At 47.7% G+C, this 19,521-nt stretch overlaps 1 protein-coding gene across 3 annotated transcripts in view; it reads right to left on the reverse strand.

The window, feature by feature from the left end:
- The window catches only part of Ripor2 (RHO family interacting cell polarization regulator 2), a 111,593-nt gene that overhangs the window by 86,009 nt on the left and 6,063 nt on the right, over positions 1–19,521 (reverse strand). Inside the window, exon 1 of one of the 3 annotated variants that reach the window (XM_050142436.1) lies at positions 1,656–2,110. The exons of the other annotated variants lie outside the window; for them this stretch is intronic. Coding sequence (XP_049998393.1) covers positions 1,656–1,704 — 49 coding nt within the window. The 5' untranslated portion in view covers positions 1,705–2,110. Of the gene's footprint in view, positions 1–1,655; positions 2,111–19,521 lie in introns of those variants that run through there. 3 annotated transcript variants of the gene reach the window in all.

A 19,521-nucleotide genomic window follows, 5' to 3' on the forward strand; every position in this document is an offset into this window, starting at 1 on the left:
ATGCGATATGTTTTGACTAAACAGATTCGCCAATGTTCCTTTTCAGATGGTTGGGTACAGTCAACTTTTGGACGGGCAAATGTATTAACATCCAGGGTAAAAATTCCCCTGTGGCTGGATCTCCACCAGTGGGACCTCAGAAGGCAGGAGCTCTGATGCTGAAGGCTGGATTGAGCAGCAGACAGAGAAAGGGGGAGGTCTCCTCCTCAAGCTGCTGTCACCCCAAGCACACACACCCCTGCACTTTATTCCCAGAGAGGGAGGGTGGCTACAATTAATTACTGGAGGCCATTGAGGATGCTAGGTCTCTGCGGGAGCTGTGCCCTGACCTCTCCTGCTGCAAATGGCAGATAGGAGGCTCTGGTGGAGCTCAGCCTTATGAATGGGAGTCTCAGAGGCTGCTCTAAGAGAAGTAGGCTAGCAGTAATACTGGGGTGAGGGCAAGGAGGAGGAGCTAGGCAAACCAGCCCAAAAAAACAAAACAAAAAAGCTCCCCCAAAACACAACACAATACACACACACACACACACACACACACAAAACCAATCAACCAACAAAGAAAACAACAAAACCAAAAAGGAAGAAATGACTGTGTCAGGAAACAATGGGCGGGTGCTCATATTTGCAAGGGGAGCCAGGAGGATAGGCAGCTGATGTGTTTTTTAAGACAACCACATTGCTTCCCTGGCTAAAGTCCTGACATTTCTTCACAGCCACTCAGGCCACATTTCGGTGTCCCCCTAGACCAGAACCCCTAGACCAGGCAAGAGGAGCCTACTCTGCCCCACCCCCACCCCGCCGGCTTGCTGAGATTTTGCCCTGTTTCCTCACTCAAGAGCTGTTACTGTCCACAGGACTGTCACTTCCTCACACCTGAATGGCTCTGCTTAGCGAATTTCAACGCTGCCTTGCTCCCTTCTACACAGAGAGGGGTCTGCTGCCTAGGAACCTGTGGAGGGAGCTGTGAGGTAACAGCCTAAAGCAGGAGGGCCACAGAACCGGCCCTCGTCGCCTGGTTCCGTACCACAGACACCTGCTAGGGCTGGAGTGTCCCCAGGTGTGACCTCGTTCCCCAGTCTTTCCAAACACAGTTTAGCATCAAAAGCAACACATTTCTTCTGGCATGCCCTTCTTCCCCGTTCTCGCCGCCCGGCTTCACGTGGCCAATTTGAAGCAGCTGGGTCCCAGCCAAGCTCATTTGCTCAGTCTGGAGGCACACGAAACCCTTGGAAACTGAGATCGTTCCTCTGAGCTGGATCACCCATCTCTGTCGAGTGCCCAGAGAAGTCTTTCGACCCCACCCGCGGATTTTCACACTCGGAATACTATCTCCTGTCTCTCAGATCACAGTGATCCCCGGTCCCCTGACAAGCTCCAGCCCTGCGTAGCCACAGGCTTCTCAAACCTTCTCAACCAGTCCCCCCACTGTCCGGGACACCCTTCGGGTCTGCCTGCGCGTGGCTCCTCTCACTCAGCAACTTCCCTTGTCCTCCCCTCCTGCATCAGACTCGCCAGGACCGAGGAAGCCCGGACACCCAAGGGTTCTTAATACTCCAGGCTCATTCAAGCCCGGGACACCCCTCCCCAAATCCACCTCATTTGGGTGAAAGCAAGATCAGCCACAGAGAATGTCTTTAAGTGGCGCATGCACCTACTTGCAGAGGACGCTCCTGGTGCCCGGAGACGCTTAGTGCCGGGTGGCATGTACCACCTCGGCACCCACGCGCCGCCCCTCGCTGCCCTGCACCTCCGGCTCCGTGGACAGCCGCTGCTCGCCCGTTCCTCCAGCCGACGGGGAACGGGCCGCGAGTGACAGTCGTGGCCCCAGCGGTCGGGCGTCGCTCCAGCTGCCGCGGCGCTGGGTGAAGTTGCGGGGCGAGCGGACGCGCGGTCGCGGAGCGTGGAGCGAGCGCGGCGGCGGAGCGGGCGGCGGGGAGGCGCGCACGCGGGGGCTGGCGCGTCACCCGCGCGGGGAGGGAAGAGGAGGGGGGCCGGGTGGAGACAGCTGCTTGATGGTCCCTTCAGCCCGACTCCTTCAGGCTGCGCTTGGGTGCTTGCCTACAGCTGATCGTAAGCACGGCAGGCTCCGGGGCACTAGCTTGTGGCGCGGATTCGGAGGACTCCACCGCAGGGGAGTTGAGCGAGACCCGTCGACTCGGAGCTTTAGAGGAAATCTTAGCTGAGACAAGAGTACCTGTGCACCCGGCCCTTTGGGGATCTCAAAAGGAGCAGTGCATTACAAACGATGAGGTGGGGGAGGGTTTCGCGCCGTGCTGGGGAGTGAGTTCGAGGCTCAAGGCAGGAGTTATACTGAAAAGTCCAGCTGGGGGAAGACCTCTGCTTACAGACACTCAAGGGTTTGTTTGGACAGAGATCTCACAATGATGGGGAGAAACAAGGTTTTTGTTTGTCTTTTAAAGCCCCCTGTGTAGATCTGAATTATGCATAAAGCTTTCAAAGTGTTGGCGGGTCTGTCAGACAAAATGTTCCATGAAAAGGATCTTTTGAAGCTGAGTGTGGTGGCACTCCAAGGCTGAGGCAGGAAGACTGCTGCGAGTTCGATGCCAGCTAGGTAAATCTCAGGCCAGCGTGGGTTACTAGGCTATGAAATGAGACCCTGAGGCTAGACTCTGCCTCCATCCTTCAACAGGAAATCCCCACCAGGCCTCAGTTTCCTCATCTGTCAAACTACCTTATTCATAAATTGTGCAGTTATAATTCATAAAGTTAAATTCTTTTTTTTGGGGGGGAGGGAGACAGGGTTTCTCCATAGCTTTTTGGTTCCTGTCCTGGAACTAGCTCTTGTAGACCAGGCTGGCCTTGAACTCACAGAGATCCGCCCGCCTCTGCCTTCCAAGTGCTGGGATTAAAGGCATGTGCCACCACCGCCCGGCATAAAATTAAATTCTTCCACAAGTGCATTCATCACATTCCAAACTGAGATCCAGTCACTTTGTGAGGACATTAGAATAAGAAGTATAAACCTTGACCATCAAGGACCAGGGATGTAGCACCAGGAAACTGGAACACTCTCAGGTCTGGAATACAAGCAGCCAAATCACACCCCACCTAAGGATACAGCAAGACTACAGAGATCATCCGAGGGTGAGCCCTGGGTCTCATCTCTCTGCTGCGGGCCCCAAGAATTTTTTGACAGTCTGTCCTTTCTAGCTGCATTGTCCAGTTACCCTTCTCTCAACATATTTCCTGTCAGCACTCACCCTCCCATGTGGACATTCCCTCCCAAGGAGGAAAAGGTCAACTACATGGCACAACATGCTAGCACAGAGGGCAAGTTCTCTGTACGTTTCTTTATGGGTGTTCTGCTCAGTGCAGAAGTTCCCAATGCATCAATCCTTACAATACTAAACAAACATACAGTTTATGATCTTCTTATCTCCTGGCCATTGGGTTGTTTACACCTGACTATAATCTTTCAGTATTTTGATTCCTGCTTTATAGATGGGCAAACTAAGGGTAAAGAGAGTTAGCATAACTTGTCCAAAACGACCTAGTTTAATCAACTTTAGATGCAGATGCAAACTAGGTTTGGATATCTGTAAGACATGGGCTACAGGGAGGCATTCTTCATGACACCCATTCTTTAGAGGACACAGCGAGGCTAGGGCTGGATTCTTGATGAGTGGAATGTGGGCCAAGGCTGTGTGTGCTTGTAAATGGCTATATGTTGATGATCTGTTAGGCAGTGATAGACAACAACCTATATCTACACTGCAGAAACCATAGCCTTTAAAACTATAAACAAGGTGACCACTCTGGCTTCAAATTCTGCTTCAGTTCCCCATTTGGAATACAGAACAAAACCTGCTATCTTCATCATCAGTCTTGCCTAGGCAGTAAGCCCTTGGACAAGTTTGTGAAGGGTTCTCTAGATAAGTTAACTGCAGTGGAAAGACCTGCCTTAACTGTGGTTAGCACCTTCCATCCGTGGGCTAAGGGTTTTTGATCATAGCAACAAGAAAGATAATCCATACGCCACTGCTGACAAGATGCTGGTGAGCCTGCCCTTGACAGACCGCCTGCAATCGCCAGCCTCAGTCCAGCTCTTTAAACCTTCCCAGCCTCTCCCAAGGTCTTCACTGACCACCAGCATCTTTAGGACATCCTTGTCCTAGTGATGCTTTTCATCCCTTGTCTTCCAAAGCACGGATTGTTCTTTGCCGCTTCACCTGTTTCCTGTCTCTCTGTCACCATCTGGGAGCTCACAGAGCAGGGACCATTTCTGCCTTGCATACTGTGTCCCAGACCTATCAGATGAAGGATGGATAACACTGCTTTCTGAAGCCATGCTTGACTCTTCCATCATTTTAGGTCTCTTGTCAACCTGGATACTTCCAACCAAAGAGCCTTTGCCTACATCCAAACAGCAGCATCTATTCATTCATGCTCAGCTGAAAAGCCTCTGGCTATTATCCATCTCCCCAGGCCTCTTGTCCCTTTCCTGTCCTCTCATTTCTGAACTTCCTAAGAGTTTGATCTCAAGATGCCTAGAAACTTCTACCTTGAATAATATTGCAGGCACGGTGTGAAGCGTGATCGTTTCAAACAGTGCTGCATTTCTTGTCCTCGGTGGGGAGCAGGGGAGAGCCAAAGGACCGAGCGCTGCATGAGGGGGCTCCCTAGGGTGCTTTCTTTAGCTTCACCTTGGAGGTGCTCAACTCCACAACCTGGGGCGGAACTGAAATGGTGAACAAGGAGGAGGCAGGTTCAGCAAGGTGCTTCCTTGACTTATATCCCCAGGAGGGGAGCCAGTTATACAAAGGATGGGGACCATGAATACAAGGGCATTTTTTTTGTTTCGTCTGGGATCTATCCTGGGTGACTTTGTAGCACTGTAGGTCCTAGCACAGACCATCTTCAGACAGCATCAGTTAGGGACCAGGCATCGCAGGCCCAAACAGACAGAATGAAATTGTGTGGTTCAAGTGCCAGGGAAATTGTGTCCAGCAGAGCAACCGAATTAAGAGCACGTACCAGAAGCTAGGTATCCCAGGACCCAGTCCAAGCTCCCCAGCAGGCCTCTCCATTCACTGGCCCTGCCGAGATCTCCAGAGTCCCCATTCTTGAAGGGATAGGTTTCTCCTAGTTCCTGCTCTCTCTGATGATGCTATTCACTGCTCAGAGCATTCCTATACCCTCAAGAACATCCTTGTGACCTCACCCAGGGTAATAATGAAGCACAAATCTGCTCCATGGAGACAGGGACACTATGGGAACTTCACTAGCAGGAGACAGTTGCATTTCCTCATGTCAGCAGATAACAATGGTTCCTGAAGCAATTTGCTTTATGGTTCACTTTAGGATAGACAATCTGCCCCTCAATTTCGGACATTCCACTTGTCTTAACATGAAGGAATCTAGGTCACAATTCATTCTTATATCATACTCAGGTCTGCAGGATGTGACAATCTACCATGTTAAAAAACACAAAACAAATATCATCCATTTATAGGAAGTCATGGGTCTTCAAGTCCAGGCCTCACGTTCAAAGTAGGAGCCTTGTTATCAATACTGTCATCCCATTGCGCTGTCGTTGGGGTCTTTTTCGATGTGTAATATCTCAGATGGAGAACTTTGAAGTCCTGAATATGTTCTCCACTCAAGTGGAGATAAAAGACGCCCAAATAAAAGAAACGTGGGCTGACAGCGTGCCTGGATTAAGCCTCAATTCTTTCAGAAAAGCGCTGTCTTGAAGTGTTGACTTCTGCTTTGAAGGAGCTAAGTGACCTCAATAGGCAGCGAAAGAATGACGTGCAAAATCCTTTAAATAAAAATTCGTTGACATAGAAAAAGAGAAAGGAGTGGTTCCTTAAAGGGCAGTTTGACCCCCTCCGCTCCCCTCATTCTTCATTGAGAGCACTCCTAAATACCGATGGCAGCTATTACCAATGAATGCTGGGGGACCTCAGTAGCAGGCACTGAGCCAGGGTGCGGACACAGAGGAAGGCCCAGCAGTCTCTCCGTTTGCTCGGGGTGGGAGGTCTGGCGATGAGTAAGTGAGGTGCGCCGTAGGAAAGAGGAAGTACTCCGGGTGCTATGGGAACGGCTTTATTTTTGGTAGCACGAAACTGTTTGAACTTTCAGCAACACGGACAAGTGTCCCTTTCCACAGCATGGCTATGTCATTCTCCTTCTTGAGTGTTTTTTTTTTTTTTTGCCCCCGATGTTTTGGCGAACAGAATCGGCCCGGTGAGCCTGATCAGGTCTAATACACACGTGGTTCACGGGAAGAGAGAAGACAAGCTTCCAAAGCACAGCTGATTAGATTTCCCAATTTAGACCTTCAGCTACGCAACACAGAGAGCAGCGTGTGCCTAAGGAATGCCTGGCATTGCCAAGTGATGGTGTCAGAGGCATCGGGGACTCGCCCGGAGCTACCTTCTGTGTTGAATTTCTCTGGGAACCTTGTGCCTATGACACTGGTAACTTGTGGCTTCTACTCTTGGCCTATTGACAGATCCTGGAGAGGTGACTAGCTATGTCAGAGATCCAGTCTTCCTTCCTAACTAGGATGCCTCACGCACATAAGAAGAACAGGGTTCATGACCTCATATTGAAGTCTTTCCTCTAACCAGGTGACCTCCCTTTACAAGTTTATTCAATTGTCCCAGTGCATGGCCATACCGTAGCTTGAAATGCTGCTGTTTTTTTTTTTTTTTTTTTTTTTTTTTTTTTTTTTTTTTTTTTTTTTTTTAACTGAGACAGATTCTCACTTAAGTAGTCAAAGTTGAACTCAAGCTTCCTAGATACCCAAATATGACCTTGAACTTGTGACCTCTGGTCCTCCTGCCTCCACCTCCTGGGTGCTAGAATTACAGGGATGGGCCATTATGCAGTGCTGGGGTTGAACACAGGCTTTCAAGAATGACAGGCAAGCCACATCCCCAGGTCTGCTTCTGAGACTTGTTTTGTTTTTTTGGAGAAAGGGTTTCCCTGGCTGTCCTTGGCAGATCAGGCTGGCCTTAAACTCAGAGTTCCTCCTGTGCCCCCATGCCTTACTTTGGCGCTGAGAGTCTTGAATTCCTTCATCACACAGTAACTTTTGCTCATTTCTTTATTTGCCATCCTGACCAGTTTTTCCCCTTCTTCCTCATTTTATTTCCTAACGTATGAAGTACATATGCTTTACTCTGGGAAGGAATTTAAAGTGCAAACTCTAAGAGCTGGGAACTTCGTGGCACACACCTGAATCCCAGCACTTGGGAGGCTGAGAAGGAACGATTACTGTGAGTTCAAAGCCAGCTTGGCCTATACACTTGGTGAGCTATAGTGAGACTCCCATCTCAATCCCCCAGCAAAAAAACAAACAAAATCGAAATCCCACAACATAACCAAAATCAACAGTGAAGGAGGATTTTCCAATGGCCTCCTCCCCTGTGCCATTTTAACAGTCACATGACCCACGATGGCTCTGGCATGCCCTTCAGACTGCACTTTAGGAGCAGATGCCTGATAACACCTCACTAGGCCTCCAGCCTGCTCCGCTCCGGACTGTGGTTTTAGGAGCCTTTGTAGCCATCACCTTCACATGTAGGGGACAGTCTCTAGATCCTGGGCTTGAAGATGAGGGACTTTGGTTCTGTCTCAGTGCTGACGAAGAGGGACTTGGCAAATCTCAGCCTTGGTGTCCCGTGTGTCATATGAAGGGACAGCCCAGCAGGGTCACCATACTGCCCTTTGTCTACTGCTGTTTGCTCAAACCAAATCCACTGTCCAGAAATTCTTAGCTGATTCTATCACTTTTCCTCCTCCTACTGAGATTTATCATTCAAATCTGCCCCTGCCCGACAAAGCCCCGTTCCAGCAGTGCCTCCATCAAGACACTGGTCTTTTTTTATAGGTTCTCTGTTCCCTGAACACAGACCCTGCCTTCTGGAATAGTGGGTTAGCACACTTCTCACTATTAATAAGCTGTGTGTTGGGAGCTATGCTTTGTGCCACATACAGTATAATAAACTCCGCATTAATGTGTCTAGAGGAAGGGCAGTAATAGGCTCTGTGAGGAAGGTGAGCATGCAGTTGCCTGCTGGCTTCTGCCTCCCCCCCCCATACCCGCCCCGCCCAAAGCTTCCCCGGCCTGCTTTTATTGGCACCTGAGCAGGGACAGTGAAGTGCTCACCACTTAGGGAGCTGCAGGGAGCCAGACCTCCTATCCTTCATTCCTGTCTGGGGCCTCTGATAAGGTTCTCAAGGGAGCAGACATCACAGGCATTTCCTTCCCATTGTCACACGAATCTGCTTTTGCAATGGGAACTTTCTTGGTCCACACTGCTGACGTTTTAGAATGCCCCAGAAACGAGTAGCTCAGAGGTACTGAAGTCAGGCCCGTGAGTTCAGGCAAGTTACCTGAAGCCCAAGCCGATCTATAGGCCTCGCTTCTGCATTGAAGGACCAGAAGGCTTCAGAGGCAGAGACATAACAGCTGGATATGCAAAGCTGATGGGGAAGAAAAGTGCTTCAAGTACAAAAATCTCCTATTCAGAAACCTTACCTTATGTTTCTCATATGTGATTATTACAAAAGAAGGTCTTTTCTGCAGTAATACAATCTAGACCAATATTCCATCCTTCTCTACTTTCTAAGACAACATTTTGATATTGAAAAAGAATACAACATAACAGTTCCAATATCATTAGCTCATCTTATGCTTTTTAAAAGCACCAAAGCCAAGCATGGGGCATACTCCATATCCAGGAGAGCAATGCCGGGGCATTTTCATAAGTTTGAGGCCAGGATGGACTATGTACTGAGTTTCTGGCTAGCCGGGGCTATCTCAGAAAAACAAACACATAAACGGGTTATGGAGGTGGCTCGGTGAGAAAAGCACCTGTTATGCAGACATCAGGAACTGAATTTGGATCCCAGCACAGTGTGTAAAACCAGATGTGGCAGTACACATCTGTAACACCAACGCTTGGGAGATGGAGATGGGTGAACCATGGGGCCCACTGCTCAGCTAGTCTACTAAAGCACCGAGCTCCAGTTTCAGTGATAGATCCTGCCTTAAAAAAAATGAGAGCAAGGGCTGGAGAGATGGCTCAGTGGCTAAGAGCATTGCCTGCTCTTCCAAAGGTTCTGAGTTCAATTCCCAGCAACCACATGGTGGCTCACAACCATCTGTAATGAGGTCTGGTGCCCTCTTCTGGCCTGCAGACATACACACAGACAGAATATTGTATACATAATAAATAAATAAATAAATAAATAAATATTTAAAAAAATGAGAGCAAAAAAAATGAGAGCAGGTGCACGCCTTTAATCCCAGCACTCGGGGGCAGAGGCAGGCAGATCTCTATGAGTTCGAGGCCAGCCTGGTGTACAAGAGCTAGTTCCAGGACAGGCTCCAAAGCCACAGAGAAACCCTGTCTCGAAAAACAAAACAAAACAAAAAAAAAAAAAGAGAGAGAGCAACAGAGGAAGAATGTTGATAACCTTTGGCCTTTACAAATGCATACTCCAGAGAGAGCACTTAACACATACTTGTGTACACCAAAACCAAACATTGAGGCTCTTGGTGAACTCCTTGAAAGGACTTTGATATACCTCAAGACTCCTCAGATTGTATTTTAAGAACCAGCAATGGAGAAGGAAAGAGATTCTGGTAGAATGCTAAATTTACAATTCCTTTCAGTTTGTACCGAGAGGTACAAAGGGAAGACTATACATTTAATTGAAAAGGATTAGTGCACAGCAAAATGGATATAAAAATCTTTCAAAGTGCAGGTAGAGGTAGCTGGAAACCCTTGGTATCTGTAAGCAGAATGCTGCAGATGTATGCAGGCACTTTTGTTTTTAAGATTTAAAATGATGTTTTACTTCATAATAAGTCCCTTCCTTAAAAAGCACAGTAAAAATAAAAATCTCTAAGGGCCTCCAAGGTGATGTATTTAGTGCTCCCAGCTGAACGCAGCCAGTTCCATGCGGATAGTTTGTCCAGGTTCTCACTTCCTGTTTATTCTCATCTCTCACTCTCTCTTCTCTTTGGGGGCTCATCCTGGGGACTGCACAAACTGCTGCCTTCAAGATAGAAATTCCAGACTCTTCTATAAGATGTGGAATCCAGACTCTTCTTCAAGATATGAATTCCAGACTTTTCCTCATAAGGTCACCCTGGGCTGGCTGTGTCCCTTTATAAAGAATGACCCTACCCCTTGCAGACAGCAGCCCCTATCTACTTCCCTTTGTTCCTTTGGTCCCTCTCGCTCCTCTGGCCCAGCAGTTGTCCCGCAAGGCTGTCGCTGGTTCCTCTACAACTGTACCCTCCTCTGTGGTTCTTCATTTCTTTGAGAACCAAACTCCCAGTTACTCCAAGTTCCAGCTTTCCTTGTGGATACTCATTAAAAATTACCTACTGGGCTGCCTAGATGGCTAGCACTTGTTCCAAAAGCACCAGGAACCGAGTTCAGTCCCAGGAACCCACGTAAAAGAAGTTCAGTGCGGTGGTGCACATGTAATCCCAGTGCTGGGGACAGAGACAGGTGTGTGCTGCGGCCAATCTACCAGTCTCCCCGGAGAGCCCGAGTCCCTGAAGTCTAAACCCTTCATCCACAGCCACTGCAAACAAGCGGGCGTGGGTAGTACAAGCACAGAACAGTCTGGTGGAGCTCAGAGTGGGGCTGAGCACAATGCCTGGGGTCAGCTGAAAGAGACTGCAGAGGACAACGTGAAGTCTGCATAGAAAAGCAGAATTTGCCTGTCTGCCATTCATTTAGTCTAAAGCGATATAAAGCCCCCCCCCCCGCCCCCGCCCCAATTCTCGGGTTAACTGACGTGGTAGTAGTAGGAACAACAAGTTAATCCAGTCCTTCCAGCCTCTTTGGTGTTCCGGCTGGCTCCAAGAGATTAAGGACCAAAATGATTGCTGAATGACCTTCACTGAGCAGTTTGTACCTGAGATCGATTTTTAAAAGTGTATATATTTGTAACTTTTAAAAGAGAGCTCTTTCAAGCCTCTTCTCTACTTATATTGTAAACATTTCTTACTCAGGTGGTCCCTTTCTGTAGGTCTTTTCTTTTCCACTTCAGGTCAGAGCTGTTCCTTGTAATCTTGTTTAGTTCCTGCCTCCTTTCCCCGCCCCAGCTTGGCCAAGATCTCCCCAAAGGCCAGGTCCTTTCTGTCTCAGGAACTTGAGCCCTTTAACTTCAGAGGTGGTGTTTTGGAGGAATGATGAGGACGGGAGCCTGATGTTGAGAACCCCACCACTGGCGGCTCATCTTCACGGGCTTCACGGATCTAATTCAAAAGTGTGATTTCCATTTGGTCTCATGGAGGTTGAGTTATTACGACTCACGTACAGCTAGAGAGAGCGAGGAGTGCCTCAAGATGGCTTAGAACACAGGGGTGTCCAGTGGGAAGCTCCCACTGAGACTCTATCTCTGCCTCCATTGTCTCTGAGAAGTGAAGCTGTAGCTGACGGCTTCTCTTTTCCAGCCCTTAGCACTGAACGGAGCTGTATGCTCTTGTCCTGGAGGCTTGGAGCCATTAGCCATCCTAACTGGCTCCAGGATCTAACATCTCTTTCCTTCCTAAGTCCCTTTCACAGCCCACACCTCTCCCAGCTAACACCCATTTGGTGCAAAATCAGGATGATGCTGGATATCAGATCCACCCCAAGGGCTCTGCATGGTTTCAATTTGCAGAGGTTCGAGTGGAAATCTAACCCCCTTGGAGCCTTCTTTGGTAGCAGTGGGGGTGAGGAGGCCCTGGTCCGGTCCACCTCTTCCCTTCATTGCTCACACACAAGTCCCTGGTGGCTTCTCATAGGAGCTGTGACCACAGGACGGAGCATCGCTGTCCTCCGTAATTACCCAGGCCAAGAGAATGCCGTGATATCAGAACGATGACAGTGGTCTTACAGCTTATAAATTATTCACACAGCTGAAGTGCAATGGCTGTCACATTCAAAATAGGTCATTCATGCTAGAGCTGGTGGGGCTAAAAATTTCACAGCCGTGGCAATACATGCAGGGACATTGGTTTAAGCGAAATCTCCAAAGAAAGTGGCTTCTGCCAAGCAATCCTGTGGCCAAGCATCTCTTGCTGAATCCCAGCTATGTTTTCATCAGGTGGCAGGGAGAGGCCCACACAGCTGTCTTCTGGCAGGGCTGAAGCGGGGGTGGGGTGGGGAGGCTGGGTGGGGGTGTGTGGAAGGCTCTAGTTCAGCCTCTTCTTTCGTGGACCAAAGAGCTTCGAGAGGCTACTTGAGAGAGATAAATGTGAACACCTGCTTGCGCCTGCTCCCCTTACACAGACGATGCTAAGCCAGAATCAGGGTCACCCCTGAGCAGGTTCTAAATAGTTCACCTCTCGGCCTTGGATGCCGAATTTACAGAGGAATTCAACTCCCACAGCAGAAGGCCTTGTGTCCTGGTTGGTTCAGTTCTGATTCTTAGACATATGGGCCTCTTCCTAAACCAGAATGTACTGGCTTCTTGTCCAGCGGGAGACATATTATTCAACTCAAGTGCTTAGTGATGGAAAAATACTGGACTGTCTATTTTAGCATTTGGGAGAGTTCCTGATATGGTAAAATGTTCTTATAATTTTTTTTTTTTAAAAGAGGCTGCGAAGAGGGAGAGGGACGTAGCTTAGGGACAAAGCGCTTGCCTAGCGTCCTCCACAAGGTCCTGAGCTGGATCCCCAGCACTGAAAGGGTAACGTGCTCTGCCAAAGACTGCCCTACAGAAAGATTAGACTAAAGGGAAGCGATTGGACAGAGCGTGTGGGCTTTGAGCTGACAGAAGAGTGTGTACGTTGGTCGCTGGTTCTTGACTATTAAATGAAAATGTGGCGGAGGGATAGTGCCGCATCTCCTCGGGGAAGAGAAACAGGGCAGCTCAGGGATGTTCCGCTTCCTTCTTTGAGGAGGAATAAACCAATAACCCCTGTTGCTCTTCCAGCTGAGAGTCTGTGATGTACAGCCTGGGACCCAAAGGGCAAGAAGGGCAAGCATTAGAACTGGGTATGGAGAGCGCCAAAGGCTGAGCGTGTGTGTACCTAGTTTGTGTACATAGTTCTTCAGTTGGCATGTGTATGACATATAGCTCCCGGAGGCTCAAAGCTCTCACCTGCCCGTGTTCCCCTCCAAGGACCTGCATGGGCTGCGCTAGTCCTTTCTCCCTCACCTTTCCCTGACCCTCTCCGAGAATTTCCAGCAGTATGTATTGCATTGCTGACCTCCTATTCTTCTGGAACCATCTATAGAGATTTTTATAGCTTCAATTCCTACAGACTAGAGATACATCTATGGATGATTTTTATGTTTATTTATGCTGCTTTCCAGTCAACATTTCAACAGACACTTCTTGATTCTCCATTATTTTGAGTACTTAGAGGCCTTGGTGAAGCAATTCACAATTTCTATAAGCTTGACTGTCTGCTTCTGACTTCTGATTCCCAGAAGGAAGGTGCTCCTTAGTCCATGCTGGCTCTCCCAGCCCACACCAGCTCCTCCAGTAGCCACCATCATCTCAAGGAACAGACAGCAGTACTATCCTTCGAGATACTCAAGCCAAACTCAGACCTTTTCTTGTCTGTTCCTTCACTGTACATCCCCTGGGTCAATTGCTGTAGAGTCTGGTAGAATTTCCATCAGTTGTAATCTGGACTACTCCAATGGTGTCCCAACTGGTTGCTTACCTTTGCATCTTACACCTTTTATTTATTTATTTATTTATTTTTTGACAGAGTCTAGTGTATTCCAAGTCCTAGGTTGACCAGCAACTCACTATGTAGCCAAGGATGACCCTGAACTTCTGATCCTCCTGCATCCATCGCCTGATTGGTGGAATTACAGACATGTACTACCATGCCAAGTTTATCAAACACAGGGCTTCCTGCATGCTAAGGAAGAGCTCTACCACTTGAGCTACATGCTGAGTTCCTCCTTCTTACTGTCAAAGGGACAGTCAGAATGTGCCTTCCAGAAGGTAAGTCAGATCACGCCATGCAGCTGAGCATGGGCCAGTGGTACCCATCTTATGCAAAGTAAACACTAGAGTCTTCACAGCATCCTACAGGGCTCTGCAAGTGGTGGAGTTCCCCAAGCCCAAGTTGTTGGATCTCATTTGCCCCTCTCTGCCTTGTTCCCACTGTGCTGCAGACACAATGGCCTCTTTGCTATTCCTGGAACATTCTTCCTTTTAGACATCCACAAGGCCAGACTTTGACTTCCTTCGGGCCTCTGGCACTTGTCAGCAAATCCCTCCTGGGCCACCATGCTCGAGCCTGCCCTGTCCTCCCTCCACTGTCTTCTCCCTTCTGTCCTCCCCCCCCCCCCCCCCCCCCCCCCCCCCCCCCCCCCCCCCCCCCCCCCCCCCCCCCCCCCCCCGCACCTCATTTGTCAACAACACTTCTCTTCCCTCAACACCGGGCACTTCTGCGTCTTTTCCTGTCTGTGTCCCTCCTCTATAACGCTGTGTGACTTCACCAGGCCTGGGACCTTATTATAGTCACTGCTGTATCTCAGGAGCCAGAATAGAACTGAGCCCAGCACATGGCAGACTTCCAATAGACAGTCTTTTAATGGTGGAAAAAGATGTTATGTCCTGAAGTTTATAAGTTCTTCAGGAGAGCACTGCTGCCAAGGGTGTCCTTCCTCTCAGGAACCTCACTGAGGGCTAATCACAAAACATTTATGCAGCGTTCCTAAGAACCATTCCCAATTAGGCAGAAATTCATAGAAAGAATCCCATTATCTAAAGCCTGCACATGCTGTTCGGATAATAGTCCTGGCAAGAGCGAAGTTATTCTAAAGAGACACCCTTGTGCCCCTCCCTGCAGCCATTGGGCTGTTGAAAAGATGGGTCCCAGGAATCCCATGCTGGGGGAAAGGAAAGGCTGAAAGTTTGATGTCAGCTACAGGAGGAACTCTTCTCCCGGGCTTGCAAAACAGACAGGATTTGAGACAAGATAGGTCAGTGATGGGCAGGACCGTATCTTGACCAGGACTGCTAAATAGCACATATGTCTTGTCTTCTGTTTATCCCCAAACTTCATGCCTGTGCCCCTGAAGATGGATTTGAGGGTCACTCGACCTCTTTGCTTCTCCTCTCAATGTGGCTTCGCTCTCTTTGCTATTACTTGTCTCTATAATTGGTATATTAGGGACTAGTGGCCAAGACTTGTTTGGAGGGGCTACCAAACACGAGATTTTGACCCTAAACACTCCAGTCTCACTAGGAAGAACCCGGTCATTCTAAAATGGTGTTGGAGTTCACCTTGATCGGTGCCAACCAAATGTCTTTTGTGGAAATTTTGTTCTCTTATGTTAGAATTATGGGCTTCAAGAGAAAAGCAGCTCAGACTTCCAGGAATTCATTATTTGATGGTGGATACGCTCAGATCTAACTTTTCAAATACTGATATGTATATACATATATGCCTATACATGTGTATATGAAGTAATTGTGTCGAATGATGTAACATTTAACATCTCAGCTCAGCAGTGAAAAGCACTTGCTGTTCTTTCAGCAGACTACAGTTGGGGTGCCAAAGGCCTTGCTGGGCAGCTTACAACTGCCTGCAACTCCAGCTCCAGGGGAACTGACACCTTTGCTAGCCTCCTCCGGCACATGCACTCGGGTACACATATCCACACATATAATTTAAATTTAAAATATTAACAATTTCAATGCATAGTTCAGTATGCTTGCTTTTAGTGCCCTGCAACCAATCTCCAGAGCTCTTTTGCTTTGCAAAACCAAAGCTGCATGACCTTTAAAAATAATTCACATTTTATCCCCTCCGCCAGCACTGTGAACTATTGGCTTATTGTTTCATTGGATTTGACGACTGTAAATTTATCATATAAGTGGAATCATACAGTGTTTACCTTTGTAGAGATTGACTTACTCTCAATAATATGATTTTGTAAGATTTATGCGCATTGGAGCCTGTATCAGGGCTTCGTTCATTTTGAAGACAGGCTAATTCCAATGTCAGCACACACTATGCCTTGTATCTTCGTCCTCTCTCAATGGATACTTGAGCTGCTTGCTCCTTTGGGGCATTGTGAATAACCCTGTTATGAGTGCAAACACACAAGCATCTCGAGACCTTGCCTTCAGTTCTTCTGGCTGTGTATCCATAAGCCTGGCAGCTAGCTCATATGGCAACTCTGTTTCTAATGCTTTCAAGAGCTGTTATTTTGCCGTTTACAGCTGGGGTGCCGCTTTACACCCTGTTGATCTGGATTCTCACCAACAGAGCACAAGAGAGAGTTTCCTGTCTTTTAGTAGAGAGGTTTTCTTCCCCTGTAGCCTATGAGAACTGCCCAAAGATGTTTAATAGAACCAGACATTTCTGCTTCTTCCAGTGCTTAGCAACAGGAAGCCCGCAGCTTCCACTGTATGTGTGTGCATGTGTGTGAGTGCTTTCAGCTTTCTCTTATCATGTCTATTTTGCAAAGGCTTCCTCGTTCTCAAATTAACATGCATGTGGGCAAACACACACGCATCTCCCTTCCAGACGGGGGGGGGGGGGCTGAGGGAGGGAACCAGCACTGTGTGAGGATGAAGACGGGGCAAACGCGCGTTAATCCTCTAACAGAAAGATGCTGCGGCTTCAGTCTAGTCTCTCTGGAAGATATTGCTTAAGATCCAGCACCACTGCTCCTTGGCAAACTGGGGCATCTCAGTGTGGGAAAGTGTAGAAGAAGACAGCTTGGAGCTGTGCCTGCACACAGCCATTCATTACAAGTAGGTCCCAGGGACCCGTGAAACCGGTGTCAAGGGAAGAGAGAATTCTCTGCTGAGGAATAACCAGGAAAAGCTCAGAACCCTTCATTTGTGATATCTTCTTACAATGACTTTATTGCTGGGAAAACAGAGCACTGCTCCTCCTGGGTTCTTTCTCTTTCATAATATTGGCTGCTCTCCCCTCCCGACCTGGGACAGTCTTATTGAAGCACTCTTTTTTTTTTTTTAAAAGCATCTTTTCAAGTAGTATTGCACACATTCTCTTTAAAAGAATATCTAATTAATCTCATGGGATAAATCCCACTCACAAGGGAATTTCACAGAAAGAAGACACAGATGCGAAACTGGAGCTACAGAAAGAGGTACTTAAGAAACTCTCAGTGACCAAGAGGCAAATGACTTGGAAGGGGCTGGAGGGTCCCCTCAACAGTTAAGAAGGCTTGCTGCCCTTGCAGAGGACCTGGGTTCAGCTCTCAGAACCCATTTTGGGTAGTTTACAACCATCTGTAATTCCAGTTCCAGGAAATCCAGCACCTTCTAGCCTCCGAGGGCACCTGCACACCCAGTGCACACACAGACATCCAGGCACACACACATAAATAAAAGTAAGTATAAAAAGTGACTTGGAAGTTGATGATCTACACAGACCAGGGGCCAGCAGGATTTTTCTCTGTGGAGGAAGTTAGTAAATATTTTAGGCTTTGTGGGTGGAGAGGTTAAAAATGAGAAAATAACAGAAGACACGGGGTAAAAAAAAAGCAATTCATATTAGTTATTACTGACTATTATTAAAAATGCAATAGTAATTGAGAATTTCTTTTTTTCTAGTCACAGTGTTCTCCTAAGACAAGGGTAGAATTCTCTGGGATAACATTTTGCTAGCTTGGGCTTGAGGTTGGTGACTCTCACCATCACAGCAGCCTCAGACGCTAACCTGTGAAAGTCATTCCCTTCTGGCAGGCTGTGCAGAAGCAGGCAGTAGGGCTGCCTTTGGCCTGAAGGAAAGGACCTGTCAACCCCTGCCCAGACCAAGAGCACTGCAGAAAGCCACTGATTTATTGTGAGTAGTTCTGAAACTCCCAAGGAGTCTGAAGCAGAAAGCCCTGTTTTCCTGTGCACATCAGCAATGTTAGGAAGGCTCACAGGTTTTCTTTCTGCGTGTCTGCATGCATGTATAAGGACTTGTGTGGGTGTGAAGATAGAGAGACCAGAGGTCAATGCGTGTCTTCCTGCATCTTATTTTTTTTTTGTTTAGATAGTCTCTCACTCAACCCAGAATTCACCAATTTGTCAATGTTGGCTGACCAGTGAGTCTTAAGGATCCATCCCCCGCCTCAACCCTGCCTCTGCCTCCCTAGTGTTGTGATTCTAAGCATGTATCACTGTACCTGGGCTTTTAGCATGGGCTCTAGAAATCAGCCCTCAGGTTGCGGTGCTTGCATGGTGAGCACTAGAGCCATCTCCCCACCTCTTATGGGCCCATTTCTGTCTGCTACATTGCAATTCACATGGCCTTTTCACCCAAAGGTGATGAAGCTCACAGCCCGCCATCAACTAGCTGACTTTGCAGTAGATGAGAGAACTGCATTCATCCGGTTTTGGTCTATCTTGCTGCAGCGGGTGCCGTTTCCAATGTTGCTGACCAGTTATGTGTCCTGGTCAGAAACCAAGGGTGATGCTTAGAAAATCTCTGTCAGTTAGTTCTCACCCAGAGGACGGGTACTAGCTTCAATCCACCTGCTCTATTGCCTCTTGTAGCAGTATCACTAAACAAGCCAATGTTGGTCATCCTGAACATATTTACACATAAGTACGTGAACACAGATCATCAAGGTTTTCTCCGGGGGCTCTTAATATTGAGAACTTTTGGAAGTTACTGGAAGTAAAAACAAAATTGAGAGAGAACACTGTAGAGCAGTGGTTCTCAACCTGTGGGTCGAATAACCTTTTACAGGGGTCACCTAGGATAATTGGAAAACACAGGTTATTTACATTATCTTCATAAGAGTAGCAAACTTATAATTATGAAGTAGCAATGAAAATAATTTTCTGGTTGGGGTTATCACAACATGAGGAACTGTATTAAAGAGTCACAGCATTAGGAAGGTTGAGAACCACTGCTCTAGCGGCTTTGTTGACAATCTTAAGGGCTGTTCTAAAAGTCTACAACACTTATATAGACATATGTATACATATATGTTATCAATGTGCATTAACTTTATATCAGAGATGTTTTAACCAACACAGAAAGCTTAACCTTTTTTGAAAAAGCACTGTGTTGAATGGTGATGGGAGAGGCAGTCACTGTGATATTTATCTGTTTACCCCAAGTAAATATTTAGCAAGGAAACAGGTCGAAATACTGTTAAAAATACAGTTAAAGATGGAATTCCTCGCTGTTGGCATTTCTGAAGGAAGTAAGGGCCTCTCTACAGCATTGCTGTCATGGTGTGCCTTGCTTCTGAGACCAGATCAGAGAATGCAATAGAAAATAGAGAGGAAGTCACAAAAACTTATTCTGTGGAGACCGGATAGCAGTAGGGCTTGCAGCTTTGAGACAGAGGGCACGCTATATTTCCAGGAAACTTCTGAAGGGAGCAGTCCCAACAGTTCTGCTGGAACCAGCCCACATCCTTCATTAAGCCAACTCTTGCTGGTGTGTGACAAAGGCCATCAGTGGAAGAGGGGAACTGAACAGACCTGGTAGGCTGGGAGAGCTGAGACTGTCAGAGATAATGAGCAACTTCCAGGTAGGAAGCCTTTAATGGTTTTCAGTTATCTCATACATCCCTTCCTTTAACC

This window comes from Alexandromys fortis, unplaced genomic scaffold (genome assembly GCF_014885135.2).
Source record: "Alexandromys fortis isolate MF-2015 unplaced genomic scaffold, M_Fortis_MF-2015_v1.1 scaffold_5, whole genome shotgun sequence".
Classification (NCBI taxonomy): domain Eukaryota; kingdom Metazoa; phylum Chordata; class Mammalia; order Rodentia; family Cricetidae; genus Alexandromys; species Alexandromys fortis.